Genomic DNA, 27,675 nt, shown 5'->3' with positions numbered 1-27,675 from the left:
ATAAAAAAAATTTACAACTGACAATCAGAAATGAAAACCTTTGCTGCTGCTTTTCTGGTGTTTTCATATGTGCAGGTATCTGAGTGTCTGTGTACTTGACACACAAGTGCAAGCAAGGCTTTTCTTTGGCTTGGACCTGAGGACACACACACGGAGCTCAAATAGGCGCCCGTAAGGAGCTCTGACCCAACATCATCTGTCGACCAATCATTTTCTCGTAGACAGATGCACCCGTTACACCTGCAGCTCCTCGTGCACATCACTTCGGGTTTTGTGATGGTCAAGTTTCACCAGTTTCATGATCTTCGGTGGTGAAAACAATTAACAGTGGAAAATATTCAGGTCATCAAACATTAAAACGAATCAATAATGAAAATAATCGTTGAATTCACCGCCTGCGTTTCACCATCTGGATACGTGCCGTGAGCTGTAGGTGCCATGATGTCAGTAAAGGGATTTCTCCACCTCTCACTCACTGTCCCTCTGTTTCTCTGCCTGTGTGTGTGTGTGTGTGTGTGTGTGTGTGTGTGTGTGTGTGTGTGTGTGTGTGTGCCAGCTCCCCAAGGTGCCCGTTCTGTCAGGCTGTAAAGTGCTGCAGTCACCTCCACAGGGGCACAGAGGGGTCCCTCTGCTGACACACACATACTTTGGCACACAAAGTTAGGAACAAATCACACAACCAGCACAAAAAAAATAACTTTTACACACTAAAAGCACTTGTTTCTATCCACAAGAAAGATGCAGCACCATAAAATATCCTCTCCCTGAGCTCCATGATGACCCTAAAGGTGGATGAAGACATGCTTTTGTTTAAAGGTTTAAAACTGGAAGATGCACCTTTGTGAGTCAGTCTGAGCGAACACGTATTTCAGTGCCGGTGTGTTCCCACTTCCCAGAAAAAGTGCAGCGCTGTCCCACTCGGGGTATTTTTTCCCTCTAAACACATCGCCCTGGGAGTAAATGTCCAGGATGAGTCACTCCTCGGGGGGGTATCCCTCCATGTGACAGGCCTCGGGGAGTCAAAAATAGCATTTACGCTGGAAGGCTGATTGATATCTCCGAGTTTAAAATGCTTACTATAAATGGGAATGTGGGTTGTTTGTGGATGTGTAAAAACTGTAAACAGACGCTGCGCTCGAGGCATTTGTATTCTGCTCTCTTTATTTACTTTAACTCCTCATCTTCATTCACCGGTGACTGTGCAGACCATCATTACAAATTTATGCTGTGCAGCCAAATGCTTAAAATTCGAGCACAAAACCTAAAGTTTCTTAGCGCATCAGGCTGAGACCCACAGAGGAATCTCATATTAACAGAGCAGCTACAGAAATGTGAATATCTGCGAAACCAACAATTATAATAACCAAAGGAGACAGCTGGCTATTCGCGGGTTAAGTTAATCATGGATTAATGATGACCTGCACATAAAGCAGTCAGCCGTTTCGTGACATCACTGCAGGGTGACACAGCCCTCTATCCCTCGCCCATTTTAACATCTGACGTATCGTCTCCTTCTATTTCTAACCATCTAAAAAAAGACTCAATAAGGGTGCTTAATGATAACAATAACCCAGCTCTTTCTCACCATACAGCTCCACTTCACTTTGTTACAAACCACAAAACTGCACACCCTGCCTTAACGCTTAACTAATAGTTAAAGTTGTATAAAAGGTTAAATACCATTTGAATTGTTGCTATGATACTATTTGAAGATATCATATCCAACTCGTTTTCATTCATACAGCACCAGAACCCCAGCGATTGGACGTTTCCCTGTGAGCAAGACTTAGGAGACTGTGGGGTGGAAGAACTCCCTCTTTAACATCAGGAGACCTCCAGTCTTATACTTATCTTTAATTTGTAGATATCTGTGACTGCACATAACCCTGTCCAGTTTATAGATGCAGACTGATAACCAAGCTTGGTAGCATTAGCTGATAACTTAGCACTCCAACCCCTCGTCCAGAAATGGTCAACTCTGGCTCCAAAAAAGACAACATGGTGGCAGACTAAATGATTCAAGATATGGAGTCTAAAACCAAAAGGTGATGTCACAGTAGCCATTTTTAACATACGGTCTAAGATAGAGAGGTATAGAAGAAAAATGGCATGACCTCATTAAAGCATGACTTCACTAAAGCGCATTTAAGATTTCAAAATAAACAGGAAGTGAGGTAGACAACAAAACAAAAAGCCATATCACCTGTTTGTTATTCATGGTCTCTCTATGCTTGCCTTTTTTCTTTTCATCTTCCTCTCACATCCCCAGCATGTCACAGTACATGGCTGTCCTTTCATGATCCCAGCTCTGTTGTCAGTCTCTTCCTGTTAAAAGGAAGTTCTTCTTCCCTACAGTCACTAAGTGCTGCTAACAGGAAATGATCTGATTGTTGGGGTTTTCTCTCCAAACTGCAGCACATCTGCTTTATTTTTTTCACCAATCATAATGTACTGTGTATCCAGTTCATATTAAAGTGGGAAAATCACACTTATCCCATATTAATATGCTTTCGAAGAACAATTACAACACACATGCATTTACTACAGTACTTTATTTAAGAGGCATGTGTAGAACTGAAACAGCCAAAAAGATAGTTTATGCTGTTTTTCCACATCACTTTTACAAATTACTTTGTATACTGAGTCCTCAGTCAGTAGACCTACGTGCAGCTAACATTAAAGACTCTGTAGGGTCTCAGTCAGGACAGATATCAGAACCAAACCTCCCCCCATAACCTCGTCAAATTCTGTCAAGTGAGGAAATTTTCTTTTCTTTGCAAGAGCAAAACAGAAATTCTGCATGTTCCAGTTCATCTCGGGTAACGCATCTGTTTCAAGTATCAGATTTTTGAGAAAGCTGAGCGTGCTTGCAGCTTTGCAGATTTCATCCAAACCCCTACCTTGAAAGCAGATCAAAGCATAAACAATTTATAATAAAGTTGCTCCCAAAGGGGAATTTAGCAAAGACACTGCAGGCTCCACAACAGCAAAACTCAATTAGGACCACAAATATGTTGAAACTATGGGGGGATTGGGGCCTGAATGGGACAGTATAACTCTGCTGTGGGGTTGTTTACCTACCTGATGGCTGAAAGTCAGAAAGGCTTTTTGCTAAGCTGTGATGTGAAGCTACATAATCAAAACTGCCTCTCATCATCACACTGGAAGCTGACCCAGAAAATAACTAGTTTCTATCATAAAATTGTCACCGCTCGCTTATCCCACAAACCAGTGATGGAAACATGAATGTTTGTGTTTATCACGTCGTTAAATGTGACTCATGTGATTCATCATTCATGTATTGTCCCACACTCTTCAACCACAATTTATTTCGTGGACTAGAAACACATTTCTAACCCTGACCCTTTCTGGAGCATTGGTGTTCAACACTGATCCACTAAACCCACTGCTGGCGCATCTACACTGTCAGACTGGACCACTCTGAAGGTGTGTGTAGCTAATGTGGTAGCCCCCATTGTGGGCCACAAAATGGCACACCATGGCAGTGTACCAGTGTGACCAAATGACAAGAAAGTAAATGTGGGACAACAAGTATAAGAGTATAATTTACTAAACGAATTTTGTATCTTTGATGATGCAAATTAAAGGTTTGGCATTCCCTGAAATACTGAATTTTGAATATCTGAGCCACTCAAAGAGTGCAGCAGTGCCTCAGTGTGTGGGACAGGGGGAGGAGGCATAAAAATCATGTACAGTCTTACATAAAGAGGTAAGCCTTGTGGCCCTACAGCATCCTGAGCTACATCCAGTGGTGACGGAGTTGTTGTGAGTGTGAGAAACAACAACTTTATCCTCTACGGATTAAACAGACAAATTCAAATGTGCATGTAAAATTACATCAGGTAAATTAAACGTAGACTGAGTATTCAAGCCCACATGTTGCCACATGTCCCCAATACCTTCTTCCTTAAATAAACAGGTGAGGACTTCATTAGTGCAGAGACACACGAGGTGATGTTTTTGCACTTTCATGGATTGTGATTCAGATCGATCCCGTCGGGCTGAGCTGAACCGCCGTGGACGTAAACAGGGAGCAGCACCCCCGAGCCGCGGGGACGTGGAGGTAACCCCCGCTCATGGCGAACCGCGTCAGCAGAATCACGTTACATAACGGCTCGCATCCAACTTTAATCGTTTCAGTCCGCGCGCGCGCCGCTGGCGAGGCCGCGCGCGGCTGCAGGCCGCGCCGCACTGGCGGAATGTGCAGGTGTCGCCGCGCGCTATTGGATTACTGTGGGAATTCCCTACGTCATTTTTCCCTTTCTGCGCGTCTGTGCAGAGACACGCGCGTGACACAGAAATCGATCGAACAGCAGCGCGGAGTCGGTGCTGCGGCGCTTCAGCGGCGCGTTCAGCTACTCTAAGCAGCACCTTCATCATCGTCATCAACAGGCTCTCGTTGCCTGCTGGAAGCCACGAGCGCTTGCACGCGCCCCCGCGCCTCGCGGAGCTGCTTACCTTTGGCGCAGAGGTGCGGGCTGCTCGGTGGGTTCCGTGCGCGAATATCACGGCTCAGGTCCGTGCGGTCCAAATGAGGCGAGACGGGCGGGGTGCCGCGCTACAGCCCCCCTCCCTGTGGGATCCGGGGCAGCTTCGGTTTCGGAGTCACGTACCGAGGCGGGTTCCCGGTGCAAAGCTGCGGCGCTGCAGAGGCTCCTCTTCGGCAGCAGCTTCCAGAGGTGTGCGCACGAACTCCGCCAGCTCCACCCTGCGCTCCGTCCGCACAGGTTTACGGATTACAGCTCCGGCATCACAGCCTCAGTGCCCCCCTCTCTGCATCGCAGTGCGCTGCAGTCTGAGCCGACGTCCTCCCAGCAGTCCCAGCAGATGCTCAAAACCTGACTGGGCTGAGCAGCTGCTGTCAGTCCAGGAAGGGACGAGAAAAGCGTAGCCTGCCGGAGGATGGCGTAACGGCAGGGTGTTTGCAGAGGAGCGACTTCTCCTCTTCAGGGCGCGGAGGGATTTCTTCAGAGGATCATCGAGCCTGAGATGTAGTTTTTTGACTGACGATAACGTACAGTATATACGCTGCATATTAATGTGGGAAAATGCCAGAGTGGGCGTGAATCTGGACACGTCCCACCGAGAGAGAGAGTGAGACTGCGCTTAGTGTTGTCTACCTGTCTACAGTTGCACCACAGTTGCACCACAGACACACACAGTACTAAAGCACTATATTTAAAAACGTTTAAGCTCTATAGAGGACCAAGTCTGACAAAATCAAAGAATAATAAAATTTAAAAATATATCACAAGATGACAAATTCATGTTTCACGGGCCTCTAAAAACGTATATAACAATTTTACTCCCCCCGCAAAAAAACCCAAACATCTGTAGCAGTTATAAATAATAAATATTGTTAATATAGTTGTTTTTCTTTCCAAGAAAGTAATATTTGGTGGGTTCATTTATGCGAATTTAATGTAATAAACTACTAAATAAAATTAAATAAATGCATCAAAAAATGATTAGGCTTAAAATTTGTTATAAATTATGAAAATATTCAAAAATTAGAAACTTCTTAAAATTTTTATGTATTTATTTATTTTGCTTTCAGCCTCTGAAGCTCTCCGTATGTATCACCAAAACTCTGTAGCCATTAAGGTATAACCGATTTCATTTTAGAGACTTTTTTTTTGTTAAGTAAAATTGAGTGGAGTTTGTAGAAACACTGACTTGGTTCCTTTAATAATGTGATTCAGATTGTAGATAAACAGGTGATGGCAGGCACACACAGTCCTCTGGTGACTGTATAGAAGGCGTGCAGCAAGAGTGCCAAACTGAAACAGAAGAAGGTAATGCAGAAACGGTGAACCGGTCTCTTAAAAACTGCATGGGCTTTGATGACCAGCAGGGGGAGACTGCTCTGGCTGAAAAAAATAATCCTGCTGTGTAGGGAAGATGGCCCTCAGCTGGCCTGATCCATGACATTATGATTCAAGTCTGCAGTTTGAGGTCTAATTTAATACAGAATGATGTATGTTTTGCAAATTATGCTCCCATTAGAGTTAAAAAGGAGGATAAAACAGGGCATACTTTAGGGCTGTATGCTGGTTTGAAAAGCTAAGATGACTGTGGAGAAAACGCTGCATTTCAGGCTTTAACAGGACTTCACTGACTAGTTAGTGCCCTCATGCCCATCTCTTACATACTAATCTTTGGTGTTGCATGAAAGTGTAGTGTAAAGAGTATTTTCCGGTGAGACGCTGATATGTGGTCAACAGTTATAGGTATAGCCTGAAATACTACTACTAATCATCATTCACTACTTTTAAAATAGTTTTAGTCACATTAAAATCACAATAAAAGCTTATTTCAGCTGCGCCCTGATTTACAAAAACTGTCAAATTATAAACACAGAAAGTTCAATAGATGGATGTTCAAAAGAAAACACATGTATGACTGAAGCAGTATGTAAGGATGGATTGAAATAATATCAAAATTATTGAAAGGAAAATACAATGGAGAAGTCAATAGATAAAATAAAGTAAACTGCAAAAAATAAAATAAAAATAAATGTCTAAAATGTGTTGTTTATTAGTTTATACTTCATTTTGATAGTTTTGGCCCTCCATATAAATATCTTTTGAATACCAAATTTTAAATTTTATGAGCAGGGAAGCATCGATCTTAATCACACTGATGTCTCAGCAAGTCTCTGGATACCTCAAGGTAAGTTCAGCTGTTACTGCCCCGAGGATGCTTTTGTAACAATAACTAATCACATCACTACAGAATAAAAACAAAAACAGTCATTTTCGCGGTTTTATTCCAACAACAACAGTGCCAAAAAAAATTGCACAGTTTGCTCATTTACAGTCACATCAGATAAAAATGTGAGAGATATAAAAAACATCAAAGCGACTGATTTTGACACACCGACACAGAAACCTGAGGATTAAATACTCGTCCACGCCAGAGCCTCTTCAGAAAACGTGAATAAACAAAACAAGGCGTTTCCAACTGCCTGATGTATGAGCATGTGTTAGAGGACTAACTAGTTCTGCACAACGAGGACCAGCTAGCAGGAGGTTACAGGTATTAAAGTCACTGTAGGCAGAAGCAAGACAAGTGGAACCACTGAACTGTAAAGCACTTATAGACTGCAGTAAGAACATTTCATATCACCAGGTAAACACTGTTAAACATCACAAGTTTGTACAGAAGATGATTATGAATAAAAACAATCAGCTGTCTCTGATATTGTTTCTTTGGCTGTCACTTAACAGCAAAAAAAGAGATCAAGGATGTGTGTCGTTTAAAGGTTTTTGTGTTTGTTCTGGGAAATACGACTAAAACTTTCACCACCAGGGGGCAGCAGTTTACCAGCCTTTTCCTTGGCTGCCACTGTAAATAGGAATGTGCTTTTTATTGATTAAATGCAAGGTTACACTAACTCGCTGCTCCCTCTTTTGGTACGTACATGAAAGTACAGCCAGGCCACAGTTCAGCTTCACTTCATATTTCTTCAGCACAATACAGATAAAATCAAAGTTTCTGCAAATGCTGATAACTTTTAACACTTGAATTTACAGTAAGTACCAGTAAAATGGCTGATTTTAAGACTTTAAATTACTGCGACATCTTGAAGCCTCTAGTCTGTTTTTAGGGGTAAAAGCAGCTCGGGTTTTGGCAGCTGCACGAAGGATGTTTCCAGAGATCAATCAGAGTGAGTGTCACCTTGGGAGCCAGAGAAGCAAGCTCATTAAAAAAAGAAAGAAAGATGCAGTGGGATGCAGTAATCTGGTGAAAACTTCTCTTACTGTGGTTCAGTTCAGCAAGAAGACAAACTGATGTCTGAAACTGAAATTATAACAAATCTTTCTGGACAATGAAAACGACACCTTGCAAAAGACTTGACCTCTATTTAACTTTTACTAATGTTTCAAACCTCAATGAGCATCTTTAGAGACCTAATGAAAGGATGGGGTGATGCCATTTTCAAAAGTTCATGAACTCGTTCCCAACCATCAGCAGGCACAAGCTCCTGTAAGCAGCTACCAGCACTCCGAACATTAAAATAAATGATGCTCAGAAAGCAGGAGAAGCTGGAAGATTACCGAGTGTAATGAAATTAGGAAAACGCAGATAAGAGGAAGAGGAGAGGTCAAGCTGCTGACTGGAACCCTGGAAGAAAGTAATCCTGTTAAATATGACAGAAATGTGTCAGTAGCTGGATGAGAAAACAAACAAACAAAAGCTTATATTTTTAGCTGTTCACACAAATTTGCATGCCTAAAAAAAAAAAAAAAAAAAAAATAATAATCACTTTGAACAGGTTGACATTTAGGATGTTATAAACTCTATTCTGCTTTCCTGTATTTCATACCAAGCATGATGAAACTTTCAAATAAAGAGATAATCCCCGTTCTCTGAAAATACCATCTTAAGACTGCTCAGAACACTCAGTTTCAGACAGTTTTGTTTTTTAAGTTTGCAACTGTATGACATCATAAAGAGGGTACATCCAAATTTGGGGACATAGAAGAACCACCTACCTGCTTTTTCAAATCTGTTGCTAATGAGGGCCTTAAAGGGAGAGGAGTTAAAACTGGCCCAGTGTAAGATAAAGAAGAACTACTTTGAACTGTAAATCATGCAAAGCTGCTACAGAGGAGTCCAAGAATAAAAAATATGAAGTTGGAAATAAGAAAAGGTCCACTTTAACTGCCGATTTTGGCTATAATAGGAGACATTGTGGCAGCAATTCCTGCGCCTATTTTATGCAATTTATACAAATTGAGGTTTTTTTTCTGGAGGCTTCCACAGAGAGATTTGGAGGAATAACGTGCCCTTCTATGCAAAGGTCCTTTTACCTGAACTGAAGCCATGCTGCACATTCATATATATGACAGATGCTCTACAAAGAGAATGCATCAGTTTGGCACACTGGTTTCAAGTGACAGCATTTCAAAATAGAACAAAATAAAATGAGAATTTGATTTCCTGCTTTATTTCAATCCAAATGTTTTAACTTTATGTTGAATGTATTCCAAGAGCTTCATCACATTTTTAAAAAACACAAAACCCACCAAATTTGAAATAGCAAAATGTCCCCAGAACAGCAGTTGTCTGTGTGTGGATTACTCGGTGCGAGAGTGCATGTGGAAGGACGTGATCACAGTGAACACCGATACAAGTCACAAGTCTATTTATAGAAAACATAACTCTCATCGCTACTAATTTGTTCTACAAAGTTGTGTTTGCCACCGATTCACAGCGAGGCAGACGATGTGCATCTCAAAGCACTAAAACTATACCAAAAACTCACAAGTGCAGAGAAAAGCTGAACACTTACACCACTGTATAAACTCAAACACACAGAGACATTCAGTGCAGGTACATTCACATTGGGAACAGCGGTTTCTGCAGAGCGTGTTGACTTCTGACTGTGAGCTTGATTGGTCCCTAAATCTTTAGTATTTAGTTACTACAGAGTCCCACATTTTAAATAAAATGTAAAGAAAACAGAGGAGCTTTGCGAGTGGACACAAAGGAGTGATATATGCTTTACATTCAATATAGGGCTTCAGCTAGCACAAAGCTGCTGAGATCTGAACACAAACTGCTGCTTACACAAGAAAGCAAAAAGGCACAGCAGCAGCAGCAGGATGTAAGACAGAAATAAAATAAGACACTGTTAGTACGGAGGACTGAAGCTGTCAAAATTCATGTACAACAAGGCAATGAATAAAGATCAAATTATAAAGATTAAAAAAGTAAAAAGTTGTACAACTCAATTAATGAAAAAAAGAGCGACATATTTGTCACCATATTGTTTCCCATAATATCAATTATATAGTATTTATTTATTTCCATTAAATTTTTTCCTTCCATTTATCTCCACAAACGTGTTTCTTCATTTCATCTTTATTTAGCTAAAACTGATTTTTTTCTTCATAAAAATGATGGCACTGTCATGCAGATAATTTTCCTTTCTACCTCCAAACGCATAACTTAACTACAAACTAATAACAATGGAAGATTAAATCACAAGTTAAAAATAAAATGAAAAAAAAAAATCAATGTTATAAAATGTGCCATAAATTAAGTAATACTTACGTTAATTTTTACTTATTAATTTTAGCGCATTTTATATCTTATTTGTTTATGAAGTTATTATTTCAGCATTTTTGGTCCTTCATAATTTTCCAGAGAGAAAGGTATGACATGAAATACAAACTCTCAGAGCTAGCTTCTTATATGCTTGAAGTTGATTTATTTTAGTTACTGAATAAAACATATTCAAGTTAGAGTGACATAGTGACTACAGGCTTAAAGTAGACTCTCTCTGCTTTAATTCGAGGGGCTGAATAAAAGTAATCTCCAAGCTATTGAGGAATTACAGCCAATTTTAGACACATTACCCCATTTCGAACTTGAATATGTTTTGGCCAGCAGCCAAAATAATGTTTGACAACATGTTTCCCTTTTTTTTGTTAAGTAATCTTGGAGCACAACACCCATATATTTATCACACAAAAAACATTTTAACTGATTAAACTGATTTAAGGTCAAACGAGTGTGAGTGAAACTGGCTTAAAAATGTAAATTTGGCAACAAAAATTGAACAAAAAGGCAACAAAAAGTCAGGCCTACATGTTATAACAGCACTCAAACACACACACAAAACTGTTTTCAGCAATGATAACAGTTTGAAGTAATTGTGGCAACAGATTTTTTCTCTATGACTCTTTCCATTCAAAAGCTTCAACATATCAGATGCTCTCTCTTCTCATTAAAACAAAAGTCTTATTTCTGTCATATTTCTTGTAAAAGGTCTCACTTCATTCATATTTTCAACCCGTATCCATTGTATTCTACTTCACACTCTGTGCAGCTGCTGAAGGAAGCAACTAGAGCATTAAATTTGTAATAATCCGCAACTGAAAATAGTCCCAAATCAATGCACCATCATTAATGTTGGTTCACACCAACATTAATGATAACAAACTTTTGTGAGCAGTTTTAGAATATTTAAATCCTCAGCAGGAAGCTGAAGGGTTTGTAATGAAACAAAGAAAAATATGGAAGTCAGGAGGTGCCAAGATAAATAACATGGGGTTGGTTTGATTTTTTTCGCTGACAGTGCAAAAAAAACAAAACAACTCTATCCTCTCCTTGTTAAATTGTTAAAATCCAAATCTACAAGTTCTTTTATGTTATGTTTTTTCAACGTTTCAAATATGAAATGAAAACAAAAAACTTCAACCAACACTCAAACATAAGATAAATACTAAACTCAACACAACACCAGCAAAAAGCAAATTCTACTTCCAATCCCAGGATTCAAGGTCCGGATATCACAGAGAACGTACACAGAAACAACACACCTCAAAACACCAACAACCACACCTGATATAGAATGAACATGTGATTGTATGCCCATAATGAAATATTTATGATTTGTTCCACCTTAAAACGCTAATTTATTTCTGCTTGGCATTCATCTCTCAAATTCCTTGGCATTTTGGTCTAACTTACTTTTAACCCATCAACAGGATTACAGCGAGTTTGGCACATAGAGATTTCTGAACACGTTTTACAGCAATGCCTTTAAAGTGCTCACTTCCTTCTCAAAATGACATGTAATATTTTTTTTTTTTTTAAAAAAGCAAAAACAAAAAAAACCCTAAAAAGTCTGACACGTGCACGGATAAATTTGTTCTACAGAGCACTGAAACTGCCAAAATTAAAGCAAAATATAATAATGAATGCCCAGGTGATATGTAGAATAGTTGACTTCTGACCTCGAGTTTGAGCTCACTGAGATTTCGAACTTCGAACTTGATTTCGTATTCACAAACTTGGGTGTCCACATTGCCCGCTTGCCCCATGGTGTGACAGCAACACCCCATCAGGCATAAAAGGGTAACAGGGAATTGGAAAAAAATAAGATATGGGAAATTAAAATAAAAATTTCTATTTACTTTGTTATAAATTAATGAATATTTGTTTTAGGCATCTGATATAATTTTAATTCAGTTACAGATTTACTATTTATTATTTTAGCAGTTTTGATCCGCCATATGTTTGAAAATCTGGTGAAAATTCTTTTAGTTTGTTTAGTTTCTTACACTATCTCATGAGCTCCCCCTGCTGTACCCTTCCCTGAATTGCAGCTAAACCTTTTAAAATCAAAAATCAAATAAACAGGAAGTAGAATGTTTCTTATTGATCAGGTGTAGTAGAGATCATGGAGATTCAGACTTTCTCTGGATAACAAGACGCCCCCAAACCTGCACGTGTACACAAGCCTTCCTCAGTGCAACCCTTCATTTTGCCAATATTGTGCATCAAATAGGTGAGAACATAAACACGCCTGCTTTGGATTTCTCTAACGGAATAAATGTAATACTCTGCCTCTGGTTTAGAGGAGGTACTACGACAGTGAGCAGGTAACAGTTAGAGCTGTAAGTCGTTGCTAAGCAGTAGGCAGTGTAAGAGTTTACAGCACAGTGACCACAGTGAACAACGCCACTGTTGACACCAGAAACAACATCATGTTATAACAGTAACACCCTTTCCACAGTCTCTCATATCATAAGCTTCACTGGTTGTGGAGCTGGCGCTCCCTGAAGGCAGGGCTATAGATATACAGAGTAAGGCAAACATGGTTTCAGGACAATCCAACAGAGCCATATTTGCACCAAATGCTCTGAGGCCATTACACCCTCTCTTTTTAAAACACCCTGTGTAATCACCACGGAGCCTTTAGTGCTAACAGTGAGCAGGAAGTTAACCAGGCTATGTATGTCTATGGCTCCGCTCCATAGCAGCCCGGTACAGAAAGTCCTCAACCAGCCTCAGAGAGTCAGGCTGCGACTTAAGAAGAGGCATGTTATGGTGGAGATGGAGACTGAAACCAGCCCGGTGCTGTCAGAGGAGACAGCACAAGGCCAGCGGGATGAGTGACGCCAACAGGAAGTAGGTGATTCTGTAGAGGTGAAGAGGAGAGAAAGTCACCATGATGATGGCCAAGGGGAGAGGGAGGCAGGAGGTCAGAGGCAGCAGTTTACTGAAAAACATGAAGAACAAGTTAACTGTTAGCATGAAGGATCTCACTGGGAATGTGTGTGCTGGGCAGGTGTGCTCCTACCTGTTGCTGAGCTTTAAAGTGTTACAGTTAATAAGCAGCATGTAGACAAAAATTAGAGGCACGATGTATGGCCAGCAAGGGTCGGGATTCAGCTGGGTGGAATACCTGCACAGGTTCAACAAACAGAGAGCGTTAATATGGAACTACTTATCCTAATGATCACACTCTGTACCTTTGTGTTTATTTAAGCATACAGTTCCCACATTCTTATAAGTCCAGAGGAGTTAACGGTAACATCACTCGAGGTCAAACCTAAAAACCCAAATAACAAGTCCAGACATTTAGGCATTTTATGCAAATAACCAAGTAGGTGCACTCTGTAACATTTTTAAATATAATAAATAGTCATTAATGTGAATTTACAGGGAAAATCCAAAGGATATGACGGTTTCTGCCCTGAACTCTGCCTCCATGACATCCACACATTTACCCATCAAATGCTTCCCTGTGTTAATGTAATAATAAAAAAATGATTTATGCAGTCCTATTTATCTCTCGGCCTCTTCCGCACACACTGAGTCATAACAGCTTGCTCCCTCGGCTGTCTGCTTGAAGCCAGAGCAGCAGCTGTGTGATCATGGGTGAACTTCAGGTAGACTTCCTTTGTAAATCAGACACTCTACTGGAGACTGCTGTAGTCACTGTGCTACTGCACATGTGCGTTAAAACAAACATACTGCACAGTTAGCATCTATTTATCAACTGTGAGGTTCAGAGAAATTAACGCTGATGTGCAGAGCAGCATCTTTCTCTCACATACCTCAGGTTACGGATCCAGTGGATGAGCGAGGGACCGCTGAGCATGACGGGCAGAGTGAAAAGCGCCGACAGGCAGAGGTGGAGCTGCAGGTCATCCCTCACCTCCTGCAGGGCGCACTCCGACAGCAAGGGGGTGCCGTTGCTTTCTTTAGACCTGCTCAAGCATTCGGGATCGATTGTGCCATTCTCAGCTTCTTTGTGCTTCCGGGGAGCCTGGAAAGACACCAGAGGCGATGAATCAGACAAAGCTTGGTTTATAACAGTTTGGCAATCTGTATTTAAATAAGCAGATGTGGGAATGCCATAAACTGCAGTTCCCCTATTGTCCACTTGAGGCCGTTGCCAGCCAGTCACTCACTCAATCACTGCAGCAAAATTAAGTACGGTTACAGCCTGATATGAAAGAAAAATGAAAATCTTACAACATAAATGTTAGTTAAACCTGAACATCTTACCAGATTCAACATGTGTCTCAAATATCTTTCTGTCATCTGCAGCCTCAGAACCTGAGAGCAACAAACAAACACAAACAGCAGCTCAGCTGAAACTTCAAAACAGAGTTTGTTTCCACAGAGGAAGTCCATGCTACACCAAAGGCTCCTGCACCACTTAAAAAAATAAATAAATTAATACAATTCATGGTTTTTAAATATCTATTTAAGAACATAAAATATACACTAGAAAATCTGTTTGCTTTGGTGTTTGGTCAAGACAAAGACAAACTGAATACTCCTGAGAAAGTCTCATGAAAAACCCAAAAGCTTTAAAACCTGATTCACAAAATTTACCTGCCCAGCACTGTTTTTATCTTCATAATCAAATTTAAAGTAAATTTATGGTAAATATTAGATATTTTAAGGCTTTTTTTCCTTCATTATAATCTGAATTACAGGAAGTGTTACCTGCTAAGCAGCTCTGGACAGCAGAATTATAAATAATTTAATTAAATCAATATTCACCCTATAAAGGTGGAACAGGAAGGAGGCAAATATCGACAACGCCCCACAGGAAGTCCCGCCCATAACAGTCAGACACAGCGTGATGAGGAGCTGGGTTCGCAGCCGCAGGGTGCCACAGTCTCTGGAGACAGACGGCCTGCAGATGAAAAGAATTAAAACTCAAGCGAACAAACAGACAATCAGCCAGTTTCAAATGTTTGAATGAACCTCGGTACCTGTGCAATGGAGCCAAGACCAACGAGATCAGCCGGATAACAAGTCTGAGTAGAGCGCTGCCCCAGTACGCCACAGCTGCCCCAAAAATATACAGCAGAGGGGAGAGGAGGTGAACCCATTCTTCACCTGGTGTCTCCTCTTCATGAAATGCCACATCAAGGAAGGTTGGAGGGAGTGTGTCCATAGAGGGGAGGAAAAGCATGGACCAGACCTCCTGAAAGCAGCTACAGCTGTGGGGGGGACAGAAGGGAAAACCATCCTGAGGCGTTTGACTGTTATATGAAAATTTATCTTAAATTAAAGCAGGAGGCCGAGGCGGTTTTAACCACAGTCAGTTTTTTCTGAGGCCAGAAAAAAAATAACCTTCCCACTCAGCTTCATATTAGAACCACTAAGCTTACCTGAGTGCGATGTGCAGAATATACACAGGCAGGTTGACTTTGTGGGGCTGCAGGCCTTTGCCCACCATCTGACTCATGTCTGCAGCTCGCCTTGACTTCAGGATGGAGGACACCTGCCCCCCACAGGCCAGAAGGAGGGTTACAGCTGTGTACACTGGTACCATGTGACCACAGAACCTCAGTATCTGTCAGATAAGATGCCACAGCGTGAATCAAGTTGGTAATTAAAGATGAAAGATTTATTCGAATGCCACGATGCCCCTAATTTCACCGGAATAAATAAAACAAGGCAATTCCTACCTGTCCGAGCACCCTGGGTAACGAAGTTCTTATGGAGACCTAAGTCACAGGGTAAATATTTAACAGTTTGTCACAACAAATGTGAAGAAGACTCGACCTTCTTTCTGGTAGCTGGAAGGTAGTACCTTATACTGGCAGTTGGGGGCAGTGTGGAGCTGCAGGAGTGCACCTGAGGTGTTGTCTGGACGACTTGTGTGGAGCATCCCTGAGATCTCCGTCACTGATGGCACGCTGGCAGACAGATCACATCAATCATGACAGGTTAAAAGAAAAGCTACTCATCATAGGTCAAAAACAGTTCTTGTTTTACTGGTACTAGTCTAAGTCAAACCCCTCAATTCATCCTCTGTCTCTAACAAGCAGATGTAAAACCTCTTTAAGTAAACTTTCTTTTGATTGGCTGTCCCTCCCAAACAGAAGGTTGGAACTGCAGGTGGGTCAGGCTTCTGCGCTCTGGCATGACCGCAGTGGGAAATTCGATCTTACTGACATCAGACGGGCCAAAATGTGGAGGGAAAATAAAAGCATTTGGCTCACCATGGTTACTTAAACATAGTCTCTAAGAATAACTTCAGAAACTCACCTGACCGTGGTTAAAGAGTCCTCTCGAAACCATGGCACCTTTATCCTGTACACGCTCGGCAATCTGTCTGCAGACACACAATCAGTCACCACTATTACATTACAGCATGAGCACATGAGCCTCTTGATCCAACAACACACACTCACCTTTCTGTACTTTGCACTGGCTTGCAACATTAATTCTGAAAGCCTGATAGACCTGGAGACACAGAGGAGTTTTAAATTTAGCTGAAACAGGGAAGCTGATCCTGACTAGAACCTGAGAACACAGTGAAAGCTACCTGGTGAAAGTGTTGCAGCTCGATGGTGTGAAGAAGTCCAGAGGAGTTAACCGTAACATCACTCGAGGTCAAACCTAAAAACCCAAATAACAATTGCTGAAAAAAAAAAAAAACAACTTTTTTTTTTTTTTTTTAAAAAGTTTGTGAATCGGTTTTACTAGATTACTCACCGAAGGACAGGACATGGGGCACTGCGACAGACAGAGTCTGAGATTCTTCTCTTTGCCACTCACACTCCACCGTGAACTGCAGAGCAGACAGACACACAAACCTTGACAAGCTCTTTAAAAAAAGGGGGGTTTGTTTGTTTGGCTTCTTCCTCTTCTGGCCTCTGTTTTTGGGTAGTCTGAGGCTGATCACAGATCAGGTCAGAATCAGCATGTAACATACAACTGGATCACCTCCATCACTGCTTTTGGTTTAGTTGAGAGAGGCTTGCCCAAGTAGAGCAAGCAGGACGCAGCACACATCAAATCCATTTGCTCACGGTAAATTTACAGCACAATAACATCTGCGGGCTAAATTGGACATCACACAGACTTTACACTATGGAACTAGGAGGTTAAAGCTAGTCTTAGCAGAATTTGTGAACCATTGTAGTTTCACCTCTGTTAGGTTTAAAACGGTAAAAGGAGTGAAAACAGCTTCAGCTTTTTATATATCAAAAAAAACCTTTAAATCCTTTGATGCCACTGTGGACTTGTGCACATTGACCACAAACACTCATGACTAAACTCAGCTATTCTTCGGAAAGCTGTGTACAAAATCTACAGCCAGAAAGATGATATGGAGCTTAAAGTTGAAATAAAACAAGCCAACACTGGTCTCCTCATTTCAAATATAGGCTATGGAAGTAGAAGTATAACAATGGCAAACAGACCAGAACATTTTTACTGCAGGTTAATCTGAAATACTGAGTCATTGTTTAGTTTGAAGTACCTGCTTGCCATTGAGGTTTGAGGCCGAGACAAACAGATGAGTAAAAGACGACAAGTCACTGAGCCTCAGAGTCAGGACCTGAGGAGGACGACAGACTGTTAGGACAGCTGATGGGATAAAGACTGAACTGAATGGAGTCTCTTTTAGACCATAGTTACCTTGTAGGGAGGCAAAAGCTCAGTTCCCTTAGACAGATCCGCTGCAAACACACTGGAGGAAAAGAGACATAAAAGAAACAGAAATAAATAATTGTGTAACACATCCACAAACTCCATCACATTTTTCACATTGGAGAAAAATATTAAAGATGCTTATTGAGAATAAAGGTGGTGTGAAAAGCTTGACATTAATGATATACTTACCATGATGAGCCATTCTTTTGCAAACAGCCATACACCCAGCTGGTCATCTCCTGTTGGACAATAAATCAGAATCTCTTTTCACTTGGTTTCAAATTTAAAAAGATGTTCTTGGTTCTCCTGCACTAAATATGAAGCATTTAGCCTTAACTCTTACACATGTTAATATTATCAAGCTCTTACAGCTCAAAAACAAATGGTAGTAACTCACCAGGTTGTTGCTCCGGCAGTAGAAATGGCTGTAGGCTTTCCTGCGACTCGACAGGGCAAACAGGAAGAACTTGGGTTGACCTTCCTGTACAAACAGAGAGCAAAACACTTATGATTACTGTAATCGCTTTGTTTGTTTTGTCAGATTAATTAGTCAAATAATCCTGTTTTGTAGCCTTGACCAGATGTGAAGTGCGACATGTGGGTTTAACTGAGACATCGTTTATGGGACGCTACACGCTCATACTCGTACTCTTCAAGCACAGTGTAGTCACACCGTAAAGCACAGCCTGATTTATTATCTTATTTTCATTTATTTTTAATGAGATGATAACTGACACAATAAACATTGTGTTATATTCGATAAGACTCTAAAGTAGCACTTGTAATCACGAACAATGAATCAGGAACATGTTTACTGAGGTCACAAGTAATTTTATAATTTCTATACAATCAGAATTCTTTTTGAAACAGGAGGCCCCGCCCCCTCATGGCCTTTAAGCACTACTGCACTGGTTTCATTTTTCAGACCTGTAAGCTACGTCCATCTTTTTCATACAGTCTATGGATTAGACATCACTCCAGATGGTTTCATTTTTACCGAGTAGATACATTTTATACATTAAAAATAACTTTCTTTTACAACTTGTATCAGCTACTGGCAGATAATCCATTCAATTATTAATCATCATTACAGATGAGGCTCTGTTGTACCTTTGGTGTGCTGTAAGCCAGACGAAGTGTGTTAACTTCACTCCATGCATCAGGAAGATCTGGAAAAGAAAACAGACAAACAACAGGACACCGATCTTAGTGATTCATCATTAATGCACAGTGAGGTACAGCGAAACTTTGGATGCAAGTGTATTACACTGTCGCCATGAACCATAAAAGAAGAGATGGAGACCTGAAATGGAGACTGGTGTCTCTTGAGTTTCTCCAGGCAACCTCACGGGATGTTTAATGAAATGATAATTCAGCACAGCTAACTTCTTCTCAGAGTTTTCTGTGAACTGTTAAGAATAAACTGATTAAGTTAGGTTGTCAGATTTATTCATTTGCTTTAAATATTCCCATCTCCCAACTCTCTCTGATGGAGGTTTGTCTTTCATGTCTCCTCAGCAGGAAAACACATGTTGTTGTTGTTCACACCTGTCTGGTTTCAGGATCGATGAGATCAAAGAACGCCCTGACAGTGGCAAGAACAAGCTCCTTGCACCTGAAACACAAAGACACACAAACATAAATAATTTTAGTAATATTTAAATATGGCTCCAAAAAAGGAAAAAGTCCTTTACCAGACAATGGACAGATGATCAGTAGACACCCACGTCCTGGGAACTGCAGTCACCTTGGTAAAAACAAGACGAAAAACTTAAGATACAAAAGTACATTTTAAAAAACAGCACTTGGAGTCAAAAACAACACAAAATGAGAACTTTTCCTTCAAATAGTCCCAAAGTGAGAACGATACCAAAAGGAACCAGAGAAAAAGGGCTGAATTGAAACTTTATTCAGGAGCAAATCGTACCACCAGTGACAGCTTGTTCGGGTCTCCTGGAGGACACGGCAGGGAAGTGAGGCCGGAGCGGACCTGGTAGTCACGATAACCACCCCCGACGGACAAAACTGTGACATTCCTGAGCTTGTTTGCCTGGTTAACCCACTTCTGTCTGACTGCAGAGTAGAAATCTGCACACAGCAACCAAGCAGAGAAAAAAAAAACTGTAGAAATCTGTTTATGCTACATGAACGAGTCGAACTGAGCAGGTTTGACCAACTCTTACCCAGCAGGTACGGGTCCAGGGCCAGCACTGGAGCCAGGTGAGGGGAGGCCTGGGTGATGATGATGCTGACCAGGTTAGTGTTGAAACGAGGCAAAGTGAACAGTGCCCGGGCCACCACTCCTCCCATGGAGTGACCGACGAGCACAACGCTCTGAGGTGGGGTCTTCAGGTGCTGGAGAGATAAAAACCCGTGAAATTTTCAAGTCTTCTGGCGTGTGTAGAGTTCAACTTAGTTTCCCTTCACTTTAAATTTGATATTAGGTGAAGACCGGTTATAATCTCTCTCTCTCCGTCACTTGGAGTAACCCAGTCTGATATTCAAGGCCTAACCTTGTACAGCCTCAGGATGGCTTTGATGCTCTCGTGCAGGAAATGCGTCTGCCTGAGCAAACTGCCGCCGTAAAGCGCCACCAGCTCCTCGTTGAAGTCCACAGTGAACACGTTGAAGTGGAGACCTCCCTCCATGGTTTCAGCCTTCCTCAATGCGACTGAGCCCAGAGATCGAGCTTCAACAACAGAAGAACACAGATGGTGTTAAATCAGTGAGGATTAAACTGAATGATGTGGTGCAGCTGTGGGGTCAGTACTACTTAGCTATCCAGCATCATCTGATCAGATAAATCTCTGCAAGAGTTATTTATAATTTTCTTTTTTCAGACTTTGGATTATTGATAAAAGTGATCATGGAAGCCAGAAAATGGAAGCAGGAGAAGAAATGTTGAGGAATACTGCATGCAGGGCAGCAAAAAACCACCAGAGTAACAGCAAAATCTGTTTGTATTCACAGGAATAAAAGCGGGGGCGTTCCACTCCTACACACAGCTGGTGGAAAGAATGGATAGCCACCATCATCTCAGAAAGGAGTTGCATCAACAAGAGTTATTAGTTGGAGAGAATATTGAAGTCACCAGAAGATTCCAGGTTAGAATTTCCCAAGAATTCCCCCAGAATTAAAAATCTAATATACAATAAATTATATTATAAAATGCAGTGCACATTTATTCTTAAACTATTAAAAAGTATATTCACCTATTAACTGCATTTTATTTAGCATTAGCATTGCAGGTTTGAGCAAATTCTACTCAGCAGGAATAAACAGCACATGTGCTGAGGACTGTTTCCACTCACAGGTTTATTTCTATTATTTTGGACTGATTAAACTACAGTGAGTGAGTTCATGATACTAAGAGAAGTACAGCAGTGAGGCTCGGTGACGCGTTTAAAATGCCGTAATAACGACACAGCAAAAAACAAGCGCAAACTGTGAAAACATGTGCTTGAACCAGTTTTTCATGATGAATAGATTAGAAAAACACACTGAGGTATCCTGATCGATGTGATAATGCAAAAAGCTTTGAGCATCTACTTAAAGTTAAAAAACTGAATGCTTGTGTTCTAAATTATGAGTTTTTATTCGAAACCAGGGATGTATATGGTATACCCCAACACTTCAAACCAGCTTCAAGACCCATAAACCTAATTAAGGAAGTAAATAAGTTAATACTAACATGACTTAGCAACTTGGGGGTTGAAGCATCACAAGTTATTGTTGACCAACTTAATTTAGTGCTTACTCTAAACGATGATACATAATCGCCCCAGGATTTCCAACACTTTGCCTTTTCCTGTCTTCAATTAAATGTCAGTTTCTACATAACATAAATTTTGTGGACTATATGAATCCAGTCCTCGAGTGAAGTCAAATCCTTCACCAACTGTTTTTTTTAGAGCTTTCTTACAAGAAAATGTTCAGAACTTTGTTTTCAAATCCATCCATCACTGAATTCTTTTTTTCTTCATAAATATATTTGCTCATTTTATACGACTACAAAAATAAGATAAAAACCTCCTAGTTAAACAAAACAAACAAAAAAAACAAAACAAGCCACAACATCCAGTTCAATTTAGTTTTATTTATATAGCATCAAATCACAAAAGCAGTTGCCTCAAGATGATTTATATTGGAAGATAAAGACGCCACTAAAATGAATGAGTGAAACACCCAACATCAAAGAAACCCCTTTGAGCAAGCAAATGGCGACAGTGGGAAAGAAAACCTGCCTTTTAACAGGAAGAAAAACTCCAGCAGGCTCAAGCAGGTGCCGCTGTCTGACAATCCATATTCACAACAGTATGGAAACAGATATACAGCTGTGGTCTGAAATAGTTTTTATGCTATTTCACCTTTATAAAACCTCCCACCATTTTTCTATTCAGGTTAAATTTATGCTTTTAAAAGGTTTCAAGCGATGCTCCTCTTAGTGAGTTGGGGGCTGTGAGGTACTCTTGATGACAACTGGCTGAGCAGAGAGAGACTGTCACACATCATACCAACTTTTGGTTTTGCAGTTTTTTTCATGTGTCAGAGTACAAATACATGGGAGGAAGTAGTTTTAGACCACACGATTCCCTGGTCTCTTAACAAGGAATGTCATTTGTTGAAGAAGAAAACAGCCCTTAGTTTCACAGCGCAAACACAACACTAACTTTGGACATTTTAACCCCTCATGTGCAAAAAGCAAGCATCACAAAGACAAAAATTTCTGTTTGTGAAGGAAACTTCAGTTTGTTTTTTCAGCCAGAAATGACTCAACAAAAAGCTTGATGTCCTCCGTTTCTCCTTTGTCTTTGCTGTAGCACAAAACTTAACTTCTCAGTTTTTTCCCCCACTCGTTCATGATAGTTTAAATGTAAGCACTGGACCATTATCAACTTTGCACTCTTACCTTGTTTATAACTTCCGGCATTTCCAGGCAGGAAAAGCACAGGGGCGCCGGTGAGTTTGAGTGCTCGGGTCTCCTGGGCGTAGACACCCTCTCCGTACAGGTAGAGCCCGTAGGCCGGGTACAGTCTGGCCACACGGCGAGGCAGCGCCACACGCTGAAACCACACGGAGAGCGGTTAGGAGGCAAAAACTCACACAGCTCATTAGCCTGCTGTCACAGTTACATCACAAAGAGCTTGCTATAAAGCAACTACAGCTGAGCCTACATGTAATCTACAGCTGATTTACTCCAAGCACCTACGCAAACACTGAGCATGAGTACAGCTGATCCTTAATGTTTAAAAGTGACAAATATACTATAACACTAGCTTTTTGTATTGACCATTAAGGGAATAATTCTGTTGGGGAGGTGGGGTGTTTGAAATGAACGGAAGTATGGACAGTAAGGAGCTGAAATTTTATGTAAGTCCTATTAAAATTTCATTTTTTCCCCTAGAAATTTTTAACAGGACATTCTGGGATTGTCAGGTACAAGTCATTTGGGGAGCTGCAGTATGACAAAGCGCTAACTCTCATTTTAGTTTGACACTCTGATGAAATGCCCAACATTCATAAGAAATAAATACGTTTACTAGGTTTTTATGGAGGGCCCAAAGTGTCAAAATTAAAAGTCCTCAAATGACTAAGAAAAACAAAAAAAACTGAACTTACTGACTGCTTCTTTATTCATTTACCTATGAATTTACGCCATTGTCTATTTAAAATTTGACATGTTTTTAAAGTGTAGCATGATTTAAAAACAATTTATGGTCATCGATCGTTTTCTTAAACCTGTTTATTTCCATATTTCCTTTTCAAATGAAATGTACTTATTGTACCAAAATGGTGACCCCCTAACCTAAAAACTAACCTGTTTATTGGGACAATAGAGGCACTTTAATTTTATAAGACAAAGACTTCTGATCCAACCTGTGAAAACATTATAATAACCTAATTTTTAGGGACAAAGAAATATTAGATTGAATGCTCGTCTAAAAAAAAATAAAAATTGAGGTTTATGGATGTGACATTAAACCAAAGGTGATGAGACTGTGCACCCGAGTGCAGTTTATTTTATGGTCATGTGTGACATCAATTTGAGGGCTTTGTGTCTAAATGAGACACTTCTAAATGTCTTAGTTATCAAAGGGGGGATTTTATTGAAAGTAAATGGATACATTTTGTATTAACTGACTTATAAACGGTGTTAACACTTGGTAACAATGTCTCATTAACATTGTAATTCTGGAAGTGAAGTGAATTTTGGCTGTTTTGTTATCTTTTTACATTTCTTCATGAATTTCTGTTTCACGAAACGAACGAGGGCGGTGTCCTTCAAAGTGTCATCTCTTCACCTGCCGTTTGATCGACACTCGGCTCACGACAGAAATGGCCTTCTCGAGTCAGGGGATTAGAGAGCTGAAAATAAAGCTGTCAGTCAGGACCATTTACTTTGATGTTTAAAATAAAGTAACCGTGCATGTGATGTCTCATGGTGGGATATTGTAGCAGTTATTTTCAGACATACACACACCTGCTGACCTTTCAAAATAAGAGCAAAGAGACTATCTAAAATAAAACACCTTACAGACAGTTTTAAAATAAGATCATTTTTCAAAAGAAGTTAATAATATATCTGGGAAGCATATGTGAGATGTCAAAACCACGTGGCAAAAGCACTGAGCCAACACAAAAATACTACAAGGTGCAGTTCCTCTAATGTCCACTAGATGCTCTAACTGTGTCCCCATTGACTCTAGTGTTAAATTGTCCACCTTTAAAGCAGAAATAAAGATGTTTACAGCTTGTCAATAGATAATTTCTTCCTTTAACAACTGTACTGGGTGAAATTTTTTAACTCAACTGTTCTTATTTTTTGAAGCCTTAACATTAAGGGCATGGCCAGTTTGACTGATCGGTGTGCCAATATAGACAGCTGTAGCTGACAGCTGGCTGGTGGGCCTCACTTCTGCTAATTTTAGTGACTTAACTGCACCTCTACACCACGTTTTGCTGCTGGGGCAAGTGGTGTAGCTTTGGTGTCTATTTTATTAGTCCTAGTTAGCAGGTATCTGGGTCTGTGCATTACACCTGTGTAGTCTATGACTTGCTAGTTCATATGCTGGCTTGAACGGGACTTTTGTTTCTGTCTTTCAAGTATTTGAAATGTTAATCCTTTAACACTAAAATTAAACCGAAAGGTAAATAACGGTAAATAAGGTTTTGTTTATTTATTAATTTAAAATTAAATAAATAAAGAAGCCAGTTAACATAGAAATATCTTTTTAGTTTATATCACATCTTAAAATGGATGCATTTGTTTTATTCTTTTTAACATCATGTCAATTTATTTTCTGAAGACTTTGTTTTAAATTTTGGCCGTCTTCGACCTCCATACATTTCCGCCCTGTATATCTCGGAACTCTGTTCCCGATACTCTGTCCATTGTGCACATTAAGCATATCTACATAAAGTGGGACTCTGAATCCTTGTTCTCGCTAACAGAACACACACTCCTGAACTGTGTGGACTCAGGCTGATGCCCACATGGCGCATGGCCTCCAGCTGTGCCCCACTTCTGGACAGATGAACCCATTAGTGCGCATATAGAGGAGAGGAAGGCGACCACTTCAACTACTTTCACGAGGCTTGGACCTGTGTGCATTTAACCCACGTCCGATATCGTGCAAAGCTGATCTGCAGGTGACCTGCTGAGAGGGGTCAAGCATCAGCAGTTAATTCAAGCTGCATTGATAATAATCCGACTAACCTAAACCTCAGCAAACAAACACTCACACACCTGTCAGGGAGGACAAAGAGCGACCACACACACTGATAGGGTAGCCACGCACCTGACATTACTTTCTCCCTCAGTTAACGCTAGCAGCCTTCAGAAACTAGCTTAGAACACACCTGGCAGTCATAAACCAACATTCATTCGCGCTAATAAAAATAAGAAGCCACTTAGCGACACACAACCAGCCTCTACCTTAAACAGCACACCGAATATACCTAACTGATGGCTGATATGCGGGTCTTTGGAATGCTCTGAGTTAATTAGCTGAGTACTCACCCGATACTCCGGGTATTCAAACATATAGGTCATACTGCATCTGTTCTCCTCGAAGCCTGTCAGCAACTCTCGCAGGCCGACCGCCAGCAGCCCCGCGGCCAAACCGTAAAAAGCCACCGCGGCGAGCTTCATGCTTCCACCGTGAGTGTGGCTTTTAAATTTCACTGATGTCTGAGCTACACGATTCCATTTTCCTTCTGTTCGTTCCCCGCCAGGCTGTCAGACACCGGCTGAAGCTCACAACAGGAACCACACGCCGCACACCCAAAGAGTGGCAGCTCGGCCGGCCAATGGGTGTAAAGCTCTAAATGAAATGGACCAATGAGAGAGAAAATAGGAAGTCACACGTTTCACGCGAGAAATAGCTACGCTTAGCTTAGCAGCTGTTGTTAAGTTTTTTCTTATTATTTTCAAATTGTATCATCTTGTGTGTTATTAACAGTATTACCTTTATTTATATGTATATATTTTTTCAAGCAATTAAACATTAGTCAATCTGTGACAATTTCAAAGCTAAAATAATTAATTAAAGTGCAAATTATACAGCATTCATGGCAGCTGCCAACTGGAAAAAATTAAAAGACAAATACCAATACCATGCCCTTTTCCCCCTTGAAAATCTGATTGTATAATCCCAAGACAAAAAACCCCCAAAACTTTTTCTTTAATTAAAAAGTTTTGAGACTCGTGAGATTCATTTTGAGACAATAAATCTGTCTCAAAATGAATCTCAAATTCATATCTTCTTAAAGTGATTAATCCAAAGTGAAATTCAAAAGTAATTTCTTTTTAAAGAAAAAATACAAGCATATGTGTGTCTGTGATATTTTTCTCAAGGTGGTGGCGCAGAGGTAAGCACTGTTGCCTCACAGCAATAATGTCCTGACTGGGCTGTTTCTGTGTGATTGTGTAATTCAGGCCTCTTCCCATGTCCATATGCATGCACACATGCATGGCTTTAACTGCGCATCTAATTAAGAAGTCTTAATATAAGAGTATAATAGAAGAATAAGTATAAGATATGTATGTGCATTAGTTAGTTTTTGCCGAGACTATTCTTATAAAGCAGCCTTTAGTTGTTCGAATTTAAGTCTTTGTTGTGATGATTCTAATATTTGACACCACTATTGGGTCCAAATTTGGTGTAGATCAGTGTATCTTGCGACAGAATGGCAATATTGTCTGTTTCTTCTCTTTTTTATCCACATACCAAAACTGCCCAATAAATTTAAACTGGCCCGTACGGGGATCGAACCCGCGACCTTGGCGTTATTAGCACCACGCTCTAACCAACTGAGCTAACCGGCCCTGTATATTAATGAGTGACTCCGTTGACACGGACAAGAGGAAAAAGTTGGAGTCCTGCTGACAACGTAAGAATCTCGGCGTGCGGGGACCGGGCACATATTAACACCTGGCCGGTTAGCTCAGTTGGTTAGAGCGTGGTGCTAATAACGCCAAGGTCGCGGGTTCGATCCCCGTACGGGCCAGTAGGTTTTTATTGGTGTATATAATCAAGTTTAAAACCATCGCGTGAGTGTATCAGGCAGCCAAAGATATAAAGTATTCAATGTGTGCTACAAAGTGTTTCTCAGAGCTCCTCTGTCTGAAAGCAAACAACAAGAGAATTTAAACACAAGCTCTGATAGATGCCGACAATAATCTAAGTATAGACAATGTTTATAAATTCACTGTGGCTCATACAGGGTTTTTAGTTTGTTTTCTGTAAAGTGAGCGCAATACAAATCATTCTTGCCTGCTTGCTTTAGTGACAGTGTCCTTGGCCTGTGTGGACTGTATCAGCTAGGCTATACTTTTGAAGCAGAAAAATTTTAAATATGTTAATAATTAAATTAAAATCTATATACATAATAACGAATATATGAAAACAATCTAAAAAAATGAAATGTTTTACCAATTCTGAG

General features: G+C 40.5%; 2 protein-coding genes and 2 non-coding genes across 7 annotated transcripts in view; 1 reads left to right on the top strand and 3 right to left on the bottom strand.

Annotated features, from left to right (window-relative positions):
* Window positions 1–5,175, bottom strand: part of hecw2a (HECT, C2 and WW domain containing E3 ubiquitin protein ligase 2a) — a 50,260-nt gene extending 45,085 nt beyond the window's left edge. For 2 of the 4 annotated variants that reach the window (XM_086266056.1, XM_086266060.1), the window contains exon 1: window positions 4,480–5,175. The gene's annotated coding sequence lies outside the window, so the exon portion shown is untranslated. The remainder of the gene's footprint in view (window positions 1–4,479) is intronic. The other 2 variants (XM_086266057.1, XM_086266059.1) reach the window with 2 other exon arrangements.
* A 3,777-nt stretch (window positions 5,176–8,952) lies between these two features.
* On the bottom strand, window positions 8,953–25,999 carry pgap1 (post-GPI attachment to proteins inositol deacylase 1). The gene is made up of 26 exons (XM_086266348.1): window positions 25,751–25,999; window positions 22,640–22,793; window positions 20,244–20,419; window positions 19,914–20,085; window positions 19,658–19,818; window positions 19,425–19,477; window positions 19,279–19,345; window positions 19,034–19,139; window positions 18,841–18,899; window positions 18,128–18,211; window positions 17,920–17,969; window positions 17,716–17,767; window positions 17,558–17,635; window positions 16,789–16,864; window positions 16,619–16,692; window positions 16,485–16,536; window positions 16,339–16,405; window positions 15,881–15,986; window positions 15,756–15,794; window positions 15,456–15,640; window positions 15,054–15,284; window positions 14,839–14,974; window positions 14,335–14,385; window positions 13,881–14,092; window positions 13,121–13,225; window positions 8,953–13,039 (listed from the first exon to the last, which is right to left on the bottom strand). Exons 1-26 carry the CDS (start codon window positions 25,880–25,882, stop codon window positions 12,901–12,903), a joined length of 2,817 nt encoding a protein of 938 aa, XP_086122474.1. The 5' UTR covers window positions 25,883–25,999; the 3' UTR covers window positions 8,953–12,900.
* Window positions 26,000–26,984: 985 nt separating this feature from the next.
* trnai-aau (transfer RNA isoleucine (anticodon AAU)) lies at window positions 26,985–27,058 on the bottom strand. Its single transcript has one exon. It is a non-coding gene; the product is annotated as a tRNA-Ile (tRNA).
* Window positions 27,059–27,166: 108 nt separating this feature from the next.
* On the top strand, window positions 27,167–27,240 carry trnai-aau (transfer RNA isoleucine (anticodon AAU)). Its single transcript has one exon. It is a non-coding gene; the product is annotated as a tRNA-Ile (tRNA).
* Window positions 27,241–27,675: the final 435 nt, after the last annotated feature.

The sequence above is a fragment of the Aulonocara sp. 'chitande type north' Nkhata Bay genome, linkage group LG16 (assembly GCF_057382095.1).
Source record: "Aulonocara sp. 'chitande type north' Nkhata Bay isolate Kocher_YH1m ecotype deep benthic linkage group LG16, A_spYH_male_GT1.1, whole genome shotgun sequence".
Classification (NCBI taxonomy): Eukaryota; Metazoa; Chordata; class Actinopteri; order Cichliformes; family Cichlidae; genus Aulonocara; species Aulonocara sp. 'chitande type north' Nkhata Bay.
The sequence above is the reverse complement of the archived record's forward strand: the minus strand, read 5'-3'. Positions and strand labels throughout refer to the sequence as shown.